The 12,995-nt window shown below is 43.9% G+C and overlaps 1 protein-coding gene across 1 annotated transcript in view; it reads right to left on the minus strand.

Moving 5' to 3' along the window:
• Positions 1–12,742, minus strand: part of FRMD3 (FERM domain containing 3) — a 148,877-nt gene extending 136,135 nt beyond the window's left edge. The window contains exon 1 of the mRNA XM_042788028.1: positions 12,551–12,742. Within this exon, the coding sequence (XP_042643962.1) occupies positions 12,551–12,649 (99 nt within the window). The 5' untranslated portion in view covers positions 12,650–12,742. The remainder of the gene's footprint in view (positions 1–12,550) is intronic.
• Positions 12,743–12,995: the final 253 nt, after the last annotated feature.

The raw sequence follows: 12,995 nt of genomic DNA on the forward strand, positions 1-12,995 counted from the left end.
CCACTGAACTATTTATCACCTCATGACTGAAAACTATGTATCATTTCCTGTAAACAAGATGTCTAAGTAAATTCTAGCACAACAAAAAAATATATTAAAAGATGTGAATATTCACACAGAAGAGTATGTTAGCAGTGCTAAGAGTTTTAACAGGAAATTCATCTAGGGAGAAAGGGAGGCATAGTTTTCAAAAACTGTTTCCTCATGCTATATGAAAAGCCCTGCAGGACACAGAAACATTTCCATTATTCCTGAACCACCCCGATATCATTCAGAATTTCACATGCAACTGTGCAAATGTAAAGACTGGGCAAAAATCTGTACTATAAAGACTGAAAATGATGGATCTCAATTTATAAGTATGTAAATAATATTAAGGCTTTAGGAAAGACAGAAAAAAATGTACTATGAATTGAAAGGGGTCAGTGTAGCAGACCATGAAAATAATTTTTTTTCTGATTTTAAAATCAATTAAAATAAATAAAATTCGTAAATTAGTTAATGATCAAGAAGGTAAAGAATCTGAGGTTTCTAAGGTACAATCTGGTTGTTATAAAACCTGATGGTTATAAATTGCAGTTAGCAATTTTGTTAGTAAACTACAAAAGATTACACACACACACACGCACCAAAAATAGCATGAAACGTCAAAAAATAGCACTTCCGGTAATCACTGTCCAAATACTAACTCCAGATCATCATCAAAATGATAGAAAAAAGCATCCAGGGAGGGTGAGGGGTGTGGAAAGTCAGTGAGACAACATTAAGAAGTGACTAGTGTGAATCTATAACAATTCCCTGAACATTCTCTGTGAAATAATCACAGGAATCAGCAAACCAGAGAATGATGTTTATCAACAGATCTAGGTTTCTGTTGTGTATCCAACACAGTGTATTGCCCCACTTCCATTAAAAAAAAAAAAAAAGTAAAAATTGTAACTTACAAGTACCATGAATACAGGCACTGTGAAAAGGACTGAAAACTGCCTGGAGAGAAAAAGAGATGCAACCGGTGAGTTGGATGATGGCCCCAGAAGGGTACTGCAGGAGTCTGGGTTTAGGCATGGTATTGATACCTTCATCCACAATGGAGAAGGCAGTAAGCTAAGAGTTGCTTAAAAGGCAGGAGTAGAAATCAAAAATCAAAACCAAAGGGTCTGCAGAGCAGAATCCCAACTTGTATCTCCCCTCCTGCCCCAATCCAACTCAACCCTGTGGTTTTTGCTACATTCACAAGCTGCACGAGCCTCTAACAGAGCAGGGAGACGGCAAGTTATTTACACAAACCGAATGCAACAAACCTCACCTCTTCACACCTTAAAGCAAACGTGAAGTAAAAAATAAGGAGGGAAACAGATTAGAGTAGTAAAAGCTACCTTAGAGGTTGGATCATAGATTTATGAACTATGTGTTCTTTCACTGGAAAGTTTCTAAATAACAGAATAAAACACAAAACACATGCAAATGCTGTAAGGGTGTAGTCAATACTGCCATCTTCTCTGCAATGCACGACGTAACTGCTGAAATCCCTACACAGCTGGAGTCTTGCTCTCTTCCCCACACATTCTAGCATCCAACTCTTGGAACTTCTTCTACAGTAGTATTTTCCCTCCCTTTACTTAAGTTAATACTCAGGCCAACGTCACAAATTACTTTGTGCGGTCTCATCATCACAACACGAATTAAGCATTTTCTGTCTTTCCTGAAATTACACCGTAAACTCTTCTGGAAAAGATACAAACCAGCTTCTGATTCTCAAGAAGCTACAGGATGAAAATTGCTAGTTAGTTGGTGCAGGTACTCCACGCAGAGAAAAACAACCAGAATCATCCTGAACATATTGTCCTGAAACTGTGTAGATTATTGCTCATTTTTCACTTAGATGTGCCACTCTTTTTGCTTTAATACCCATGAGCCAGCAGCATTGTTTGGTCTGGGGACTGACTATTCCTGTTCAAGTCTTCTCTGTTCCGGTGGCTGCAAAGTACCAGCTGCCATACCGTATGAGAGAACTAATCCGGAAATCCTGGCAGCGTGAGTGGATTCTCCAGTCAAAACAGAAAAGCCTCCCTGGATCCGCACCTAGCAACTGGCAGGGGCACCGCGAGCTGCTGGAGCGATTTCGTGTGAACGGCTCAGTCTGCACACGCTGATTCACTCATGGCACCGTCTGGAAAAGCCTCTGCTGCCTCCTCCCTTTTCCCAGGATGGAGCTAAAGAAAATTCACACAGAGGAGGAGCAGGCAGGGTCGGTGGGTTTGGTGCCCTCCACCTCTTGGCACACTGAACGTCTCGAGATAGATTCCTTCAAGTCACCCAAGCTAGGGCTGCCACTCGGAGTCCAGCCTGCACCCCAAGGTAACTGCCCCATCTAACAAGAGCAACCACTACCCTCTGACTGCAAAGTATTTATCTTTGTTACCCGATTTTAAAGCAACAGAGTGAAGGATCAGCTGCCTTTTACTCTGAAAAGCCTAAAGAAATAGGATTGAAAGTATCTTCTGTAGCATCTCCGTGGCGTGCATAGCACCCCACAGAGCCTCTCATCTGTATTTTCGCAGTTACTGTTCGAAGAACTAACCTTGTCTCATTTCTCACTCCACAACAGGGCTTGGAGTTTGTGCCTGTAAAAATCAAAACAAAAATTAAAAAATACCACCAAGCGATGTCCTGATCCTGCAGCATACTTTTGTATTAGACTCTGTTGCTAAGAGCATTCAAAAGAAAAAAAAAAAAAAAAAAACACAAGAATCGGCCATCCCAGAAGAGATTACAGGCTCAAATCCAAGGTTACAGCTGCGTGTCCTAAACACAACTATTTTGTAAGCACCTACTAAACCAGTGCTACTCCTGGTTTAACTACCACCATTTAAGATGCTCCACACAATACTTCAGATTTTCCACCTAGAAGGACAGTGTTATGCACACAGTTACCATTTCACATGGTCTAGTAACAGAGCTATAAAATACATCTTTAGTCATTCACAAAATCTTTTCCTGAACATTTTTAAACTACTAAAATCCTCCAAGCATTCTGGCATGTTGAAATCCACCACCTATGCTAGAAAACTGTTAGGGCACTGCCTGACCAAAATCCAGGCTGTGCCAATTAGCATTCTTGCCGACCAGTTCCCAGGCATTGCCCAGCAGACTGAAGGGTCCAGGAATCATTCCCAAAAGGCAGTTCACACAGACACTCTGTCTTGGAGACAGAAACATTTGACTAGCCTCCATGCCTGGAAACAACACAAATACACCATTACAGTCTGAATTTTACACGTCAACTTCCACAGGATTTCACCATTAAATTGTTTGTGACTGCTTTTTCGTCTCTTTCTATTTAATAAATTATTAAGTCCTGTTGTAAATTTTCTCCTGATATTGTTTGGGGGGGGGGGGGGGGGGGGAGGGAAGGGGAAGGGGGAATGAGGGAATCGTTTGTTTATTTTCATTTTGCAGTCCAAATTCTTTTTTGCTCCTGTTCCAGTTAGGTGAAAGACCAAAAAAAGCGGGCACACAGATTGACTGTATGAAAAAGGCTTTACACAGTATTGTCAGAAATACCCGAAGTTATCTTTGCAACATGTGTCCTTTTACAATAGCTCTACATATTACATCAGGCCAAAAAATGGCCAGGTGCAAATTTTGATTTTTTTTTTTTTTTTTTTTAAAAAAAAATCACACTTCTCTTCTAAAGAGAGTTGCTATGGGGAAAATATTATTGTGAGATAATATGTTTGCAAGGAGCAATCCAGACTGTTTACTTCTTCCTGCAGTTTAAGTAAACAAAAGAAAATAACAAGTGATTTTAATGAAGATGTTCACTCATTTAACATTTTTCTGAAGGAAGCCTTTAAAGAACAATCATCTTGCAGCCACTCAATACTTAGATTTCTTACTGCAACTATCTCAAACAGCCAGATTTCAAATTACTGCAGGAGTTATTTCTGTTTGTGAACCATTCTGCTGAGAAAGAACAGTATACAGCCCATACCTTCTAATTTCTGTCTGTGAGTAACCTCGAAAAATTTTATACATATACTTAACCTTATACAGATTGGTATGATGCATTTTATCTCAAGTTTCCAGAATTACTTTCAGTCAGCAGAAACTTTTCCTCTAAATGTAACAGCTCATTCTTCATCCCTGGGTCTTCCTTAATCAAGTTTCTCAGTTACTCCCATAAACAGCAACTATAAATATGATGGTTACTATTCACACTTGGCCTGCTAGTGCTGGAGCTGGAGAGCAGCATCTATCTTGACAGCACACTGAAATGGCAAGAGCTGATTATCAACACATCTCTGACAAAAACAACCTGTTAAACCCTGAAAAGAGGAAAACGGGAACTTTTTTATGAACTGAATGACTGTAGCTGAAAAGGATTAAATAAACTCACCAGACAGGAGTGAAGAAAGAAGGGAGTGTTTGGGGGCATTTATTTTTTTTTTAATTAGTTTTATGCCAGAAATAAAAAGATTTAGTATTAATTACTGCTGACTTATTACAATTGTGTTTTCACTACCAGATGAGGAATTAAAACAGATGGAGAACAAAGTAATCCAGTAGGAACAAAAAGATGATTTGTAAGGTCTAGAAAGGGTCTCTGAGAAAGCAAGGCTAGGGAGCAGAATGAGGCTGTATTTAAGCAAACAAAAAACGAAGGAAGAGAGAAGCAGCCTCAGCTGAAGGAAGAACTTTGAGATTTTTTCCATATGCAGCAGGGAAAGACACAGCAGAAGTCATCTGGTAACAGCTTGACTCTAGGAGGAAAAGGAGAAAGATTATCTGGACATTATAAACCTTGCCAACAGGTTGATAATATCCACACTGAGGAGTGGAGGGGAGTGCAGAAACAGAGAGAGAATATGAAGATTAAGAGAGCCTTCTTCGGTATGTTTGATTTAATAAGCCAAAATACCCAGAAGAACAGAGATATGGGCTACAGAAAACAAGCATTTTATCACAGAAAGAATTATTCTCCAGTTCTCCCAATCCACCTGCTTTTATCTGCCATTCTCTCATTCTTTAACCTAGGTGTTTAAACCTTGAGGTTTTAATATACTGTCTGTTCCAGGAGACCAGCAACAATCACACAGACAAAATCCAGATTCCCTATTTCACTTTCCCATAGAAAAGGCACTAACCTCTTCTTTTGTCAAAGGTAATTTCAGGACCAATTATATACGTTATTAAATCATTCCTGACCTATGCAGAAAGCTCAACCTAGGCAAATACAACCAGAAGTGAAAATACGGTACGTCCTCACCAATGAACTATTTTGGCTGCAATATTAGGCCAGTTAATTCTGCCAAATGATTGCTTCTCAGCTGCCTCCTATATTAGACCTCTATAAGTGCACTGAAGATGCCTAGACAGACGAAAGCATCTCAGGGTGCGGGAAGACTAAGCCTCATGAGGTGCCAAAAGCCCTTTCAAGACAAAAGCGTATGAAGTTCCTGCAAGCAGAAAGCACCCTGTATCTCACAGGATCCACTTTCCACCTCATGGGGTCAAACTGATGATGTGCAGTTTGGAGATCTAAGCTCTGCTGCATTGCATTATTGATTTTCCAGTTGCCTTTTATTATTCCTGCAGCTCCACCCCTGCTGTTCAGCCAGTGTCCAAACATGCATCACAATAAAGAATGTAAAAATTTTCACTCAAAGATGTAAGAAAGACGGATGGTGGGTAAAAGTGAAAAGTTTATACTTACATTTTAAATCAGTAACTATCCTTTTAGCTTGTTCCTGTTAACTAACTGACTTTGCCTAAGGATACCTTCATTTTTCTTATTTTTTTCCTCTACACTGAAGCACCACGCCTCACCAATATATTCAAATACTTACCATCTGCGATGTTTTTGTATTTACTGAAATACACGTTCATCTTCAACCCTGGATCAGTAAGGTCCTTAAGCACACATCTAAGTTCCCCTGCCTTTGTTTACTCGCAGTCAAAACATGAATTACAATGCCAATTGCAATACATAGGAAATACACACTTGAAAGGCAAAGCCATCATTTTTAGGATAGAAAATTTTCAGATTTTGTTCGTTAATCAGACAACATGGAGTGTGGAAAAAAAACTAATTCAACATCATTAACGGGCTTTATCCAACACAAAAGCAGTTCAGCTGCACTTTAGTATATATTGGATCAAATCCTGCACAAGCCAACTTTGCAACTATCTTCATTTAAGAATAACAAGAAAGAACAACCGTTTGTGAATCAGCAGCAACACATATTACACACAGATATGTGCTCTTCCCCTACCAGAGATACAGAAACCAACATTAAGCAAATGCGGAGCTTCACAAATACTTACCAAAGTCCATCAAGACAATTAATTTCTTAATTTGTAATGAGAACTCTCAACAACCTAGTAACTTTCTAGTAACGCTTTCTACTCCTTGTTTCCCTTTCAGCAAAGAGCACATCCATAAATGCTAACAAAAACACATTACTGCAAATTTAATCCAACACACAAAATTGCAACAGAGGCAGCTTTAACCCATGGGCTTATCTCAATTAGAGAGGCTTCTCATCTGCAGCTCTTGCCAAAAGCACCTATTGTAACTGTACAATTAGAGGCTCAAGTGGGAAGTTAGGAATACAAGCCCTAGTATGCAGTTTCTAAAATGTGTCAACAGAATATGGCAGAGAAGCCATCCTAACTGGCATCCCTGTCCTTATCTTGTCTTACTATTTTGAACCATTACAGCATCACCGCAGCAGCTCAAGGCGCTTGCTGGTTACGGTTCTGACATCACTTACAGGATAAATACAAATTCCCTAAATCTCCTGCCTGCTGTCCACGTAATCCCTTAACCTTTCCCTTTCCACAGCTATGGTTCTCCACTGCCTCCTCATCTCTGGCCTCTCTGCTCTTTTCATTCTCACGCTACCTTCCCTTTCTCACACATTTTTCCAAATAGTCGACATTCAGCATATCTTGACAGGGAGACTCACAGTCTCTGCACTTCTACCCCACGGCCTCCTTCAGCATGTTGTTTTAGTTTTTACACTTCATTGAGGGATGTGAATCTTAAAGAGAGTTCTTTGGTTAGCAGATTTCTATTAAATTTAGCATCTGCCTGCAAGACACAGACCAAGGAGAAAATAATAAGCAAGAAGGCGAGTTTCCAGTCATCAGTGTGCTACAAAAAGGACTCGACAGTTGTATGCCACATGTAAAGGAGGGGGGGAGGGAGGGGAAAAGGCTAATAAAATATTAGCCAAACTACAGGCAGCAGTATTCAAACCACACAGAAACTGCTCTTGAATTAAGATTAAAAAGCCACAAGGCCATCTTAGGCTATTGGACCAGCAGCAGCAGAAGGAAGTGAGCCTTTTCAGATTTTGTCACCCTCATTTTTACTTAAGCAAAAAAAACAATAAAAAGTCTAAGAAGAAACCACAAGTAAACCAAAGTTTCGCTCTGCTTGTTTTCTTCCTGATTTCTAAACCAGTTTTTAAAAAACATGTCTTCTCCTTGTTGAAGAGCTGGACACACACAGAAATTCATTTGTTCTTTTAAACGACAATCAAACAAGAATTTAGATACATTTAAAAAAAAATCAGTAGTGTAGCCAGGTGATATTTGGAGGGGTATCTATACAGATTCTGTTTGGGAAAGGTCATGCAAAGCAAATCTGTGTCATTATAAAGGCCCCATTACTACACAATTTTACATATGGGCTGAGGCACAAGAAGATCCACTCATACAGTATTTCTACAACTAAACGCACAGACAGCAAAGTTCACTACCACTGCCAATAATAAGCTCCAGCTGAGAGAAAAGCCTCATTTGTGCCAACCTGATCTCCAGTTTTGCTCAGCTGAACCTTTACCAAGGAGTAAAGTGGAACTTTTATTAATATAAAAATAAAGTCATACATTAAATACAGCATTTTGCTAGAGTGAGCTTGTAATTTTTTATTAACCTCATCCAGAGAACTAAATTTAAGAGTTAAAATGGTTACGAATACACACTCGTATTTTTTAAAAAATTAAAGTAACAGTAGCAGTGCTCATTTCAGTTAAACATGGTACACTGAAGCCCGTGCCTTATTTAAAGCACATCAGTGGCACTACTGAACCCAAGGTATACTTACATATTTAACAGCAGTCTACCAAAACAGGACATTGACAGTTAACTTTACTCATGAGTGAAATAAACACAAGTAATCTTACGGAATAAGCCAGGGGGGGAAAAGAAAAAAAAACAATTCCTTCCTATTTAAGATGTGTAGGCTGTTCTTACTAAAAGGTTAAAGTTATAGCATGAAGCCTGCAAAAATGGGAGTAAAGTGCTCGTTATGTCAATGACTCAGAAAAATAAGTATCTCATTAGTACCTCCAGAAAAGAGGTCTTCTTGCTGCTCCAGACATGTTTCCAATAGTTTTGAAAACCTGCTTCCCCCACTGCCCTCTTTCGTGCCTTGGTTCTGCGCTTTATCAGGCAGGCTGTGCAACCAGGTCACCTCTCTCCTTCGCGCAGGGAGAAAAGACAGTGGCCACCGGCCCTTCAGGCTCTTTTTCATAACCTCTCAATTTTACCTGTGCCGCTGCAACTTCACCCTACTGCTGCTGTAAGGCTGCCCGACATACGGGATCCAAGAGAGGCTTCACAAACAAGCAAAAAACATGGGAAAATAAATGACATCATAAGAATTAGTTGTGTCCCTCGGGCCCCAGCCCTTTCCTGTGTCTGTCACCACTTCAGCTAATTTGCAGTCACGAAGGCTCTCAGATGAGGAGGACGACACACTGAATCCCAACCCTTGAGCTCCAAACCTACCCTTGAGCCACTTGGTGACCTACATGGCAGCTGCGCAGCCCAGTAACTAGTTGGCTGGAGTCTGAAAACGTATGATTCATCTCTGATTCTCCCCACACCATCCCATATGCTGTCACTAGACTTCTTGCTATAAAATGCAATTTCCAGAAGCAGGCTCTATTAGCCTGTTGGATTGCTGAAACACTGCTTTGAAATAATTTTAATAGTAAAAAGAAAAAGGTATTCTATTTTGCAACCTAAACACTATGAAATTTAAACAGGGAGGAAAAAAAATACACATATATACGCAGCACTAAATACACCTCCTCCTGCTTACGTTTCCCAACGCTACCTCCCAAAGTTTTAGCTGAGTAACACGAAATTGTGCTTGCACATTTTGTAGGGCCAAAGATCTACAGTGCATATGCAAAGACAGGCAAAATTAGCAAACATCTCTGCACTGAAGTTGTGCCGGGGCCCTCTGATACTAGGCCACGCATGCAAGCCAACTGCTGGAAAGATATACCTGAAAAAGCAGGGTTTGGCAAAACTCAGTGAGCTAAAATTCAGCTAACCAACAGCTACATACATCACCCACCAGACTAGCCGCATATCTCCCCTCCTTTCCCCCTGAAAAGGCACAGCCAGAATTTCAGCCGTCACCATTCCTTACTGCATCCCATGTCCTTAAGAGACTCTGCTGGCATTTCTCAGTGTTGTAGAATTAGGCTTTCTTATCCTCTTAATAACCAAAACACAGCTGTCCAACATGTTCCAGCTGGCACAACCCTGGCATCTCTGCTGTTAACCCAGCAGCACATCGTTTGGGCTATCCTGTCCTGCTGAATATGCTGCAGTATGCATATATACAACTAACTCATAACCTCTTTTTTTCCCCCATTGAAAAACAGAATTGTAGCATTGTGAAAGCCCCTCGCAAGTTTTGTCCATATTATTAAGTTCAAATACAAATCAGATCAAAAGCATAAAGACAAAAAGTTTAGTGGTTTGGGATTTGTTACTCTAGTGTCTTCAAAGCTATGCACAAACAAGAGGATAAATTATACAGCTAAATTGTATTTCCTCTGTACATAGAGTGATAGATAAGGGATAGGGATAGCTATAGGTAAGATTAAAAAGTTCGAAGCATGTGGCACAGGAAAGGGTGAAAGGTAAGTCAGAACTATGAAATATCATTAATTGCGTGTTTCTGTTCAAGCGACCAAGAGCAAAGTAGCTCCTCACACTAGGATCTGCATTTATATGTTTAGAATTTCAGTACCTAAAAATCCTAGGGAAAGAAAAGAAGGAGGCACTCCCACCTTTTAAATATTTTTGGTCAGCGTGCAGACTCCTGAAAACGAGTTCTAGATGAATTTATAACAGAATGCAATTTTCAGGATTACCCTTAGAACTGTAATAAACATTTTCAGCTGTGGCATAAAACACTTTTACCCTGCATGCATTAGATGTGGAATGAGACACATCGATGCAATACCATTTAAAGGGTTCTGAGCTCATTACCTCACCTTGCACAATGTTAACACCTAAAGTAATGACTGTTTTTTTCTGCCCTGTGGGCATCAAAGGGCATACTCTTAGCACGTGTAAATCTGCTGAGCACTATAAATCTACAGAGCTGTAAGGTCACCATCTCAGATTCTGACTTCAAATTCACCGTTGTTTAAAGAGAGTAATTTTTAAAGATGCCAGTGAAGTTAAGCAAAGTTTGCATTAAGCTCCAAGAAAAGATTCTGAAGGCCATTCTGCTTCTCACCCATTAAAGCTATGTTCTCATAACCACACTATTAACAAGAGCACTACAATGATACAGGTACAAGATGTTTCCGTAATTTCCTGTTACTTCCAGGCTACATGCTGTTCGGAGTGTCAACTAGTACACAAGTACAAACTGGGAAAGGAGTGGCTGGCACCCTGGGGTGCATCAAACACGGCGTAACCAGCCGGTCAGAAGAGGTGATTATCCCGCTGTGTTCAGCGCTGGTGCGGCCTCGGCTTGAGCACTGTGTGCACTTCTGGGCCCTGTGATTAAAGAAGGATGTGAGGGTCCTTGAATGAGTCCAGAGGAGGACAACAAAGCTGGTGGAAGGGCTGGAAGGAATGTCCTGTGAGGAGCAGCTGAGCACTCTGGGTTTGTCTAATTTAGAGAAAGGGAGGCTGGGGTGTGATCTCATTGCTCTCTGCAGCTTCCTGGGGAGGGGAAGTGGAGAGGGAGGTGCTGAGCTCTTCCTCGGATCCAGCGGTAGGACATGCAGGAATGGTTCAAAGCTGCACCAGGGGAAATTTAGACTGGACATTAGAAAGCATTTCTCCACCAAGAGGGAGGTCAAACACTGGACCAAACTTTCTGGAGAGGTAACTGATGCCCCATGGCTGTCAGTGTTTAAGAGGCATTTGCACAATGCCCTTAAAAACATGTTTTAACTTTTGTTCAGCCCTGAAATGATCAGGCAGTTGGACTGGATGATCATTGTAGGCCCCCTCCAGCTGAACTATACTATTCTATTCCATTCTATTCTATTCTATTCTGTTCTGTTCTGTTCTGTTCTGTTCTGTTCTGTTCTGTTCTGTTCTGTTCTGTTCTAGTATTATACGGCTCCATTGGAACAACTGAAAACCAGAATTTGGTCCAAGCAAAAATGTAGCTTGCACCTCATGGCACTTTCTTTTTCAGCCATAGCTGGTCTTTGTGCAAGACCACCAACCTGATTTAAAGCTGCTGATAATTCATACTACCAGAGAGACAGAAAGACCAACATTGAGTGACACCTTCCTAAAAAGCCACTCACATCTTCCAATCTGGATGCCAGGTTCATCTCACTGATTCCACAAATGCCATGGAAATGTCAGAGTAACTTGGTTTCTAACGCTTGCAGTTTAAGAATCTGTAAGACTTCCCATAACGCATCAGAGGCTGGGTCTGGTTAGGACACGTAAAATATCCCTGCTTTCCGCACACCACAAACGTTGCGGCTCCACTGGAAATTCACAGACTCCTTACTCTTTGCCTCCTTATCCCTATTACTGTAAGGAATAAAGAGGGACTAAGTCATTAAAAGAGGGACTGCAGCGAAGTTGCTTTCTTTGCAACTGCGCAACTACTATCACTGAAAATCCTTCCGTAAGTTATCTTTTCCCTTCAATGAAGAGGAAGGGGGAGCAGCGCTTCATTTCGAACTCTGCCCATTAGCTCAGCAACAGCGTTTCCCGACACGGCACGCCGCGGGCCTTGCTCCCCCAGGCAGGGCTTTCCCAGCGCCGGGGAGCGGGTCCTCCCGGCGCCCCCCCTCCGCAGGGAGGGGTGCCCGGCGGGGCCCCGCTCCGTCGCCGCGCCGCGCGGGGGTCTCCCCCCTCGCCCGGGCCGCCGCTCCCCGCGGGCTCCGCCGCGCAGCCCGCTCCTCCTGCCCGCGGGGACGCCGCCCCGGGGGGGCCGGAGCGCGGCGGACCCCGCGGCTCCAGCAGCGGCCGGGAGGGCTCCGCGCCCTGCGGAGAACGCCGTGGCGCAGCGCCGGGAGGCGCCGGAGAAGCCGCGGCTGCCCGCGCCGTGGGTGCGCGGAGCCCCGCGCAGGGGAACGGGGCGTGCGGGGAGCTCCCGCCGCCGCCGAGCCGAGCCGAGCCGCCGCCCGGGCCCTGCGACCGGCTCCGCGCCGGGGAGCCGACGCCCCAGTCCCGGCCCGGCCCGGCTCGGCGCCCCCGGGGCCGGGGTACCCGCTGCCCGCCCCGCCGCCGCCCCTCTCCCCGCTGGCACCTGGATGTGGCAGGCGATCTCTGAGTCGTCCAGCAGCCGCACGGTGCATTTCATCTCCGGGCTCAGCGACCTGATGCTGGAGCTCCGGAACCGGATCATCCCGGCAGCCCGCCCGCTGCTGCTGCCGCCGCCGCCGCCGCCCCGCAGGCAGCCGCAGGGGGCCAGCCTGCAGCGGCGCCCGGCCGACCGCGGCACGGCACGGCACAGCACGGCGCGGCGCGGCGCCGCCCCTCAGCCCCGCGGTGCCCCGCCGCCACCCGCCATCCGCCCGCCCGCCGCCGCGGCTGGGGCCGCCGCTGCGTCAGGCTGCGCCCCGCCGCTCGCCGGCCTCAGCATCCTCCTGCGCCCGCCCCCGGCGCGGCACGGCGCGGCACGGCACGGCACGGCCCGCCGGGGGGGGGCACCCGCTCCCCCCCACCGACCCCGGCTGGGCTCCCTGCGGGGC

The sequence above is a fragment of the Tyto alba genome, unplaced genomic scaffold, assembly GCF_018691265.1.
Source record: "Tyto alba isolate M040663 unplaced genomic scaffold, T.alba_DEE_v4.0 Super-Scaffold_13, whole genome shotgun sequence".
Lineage (NCBI taxonomy): Eukaryota > Metazoa > Chordata > Aves > Strigiformes > Tytonidae > Tyto > Tyto alba.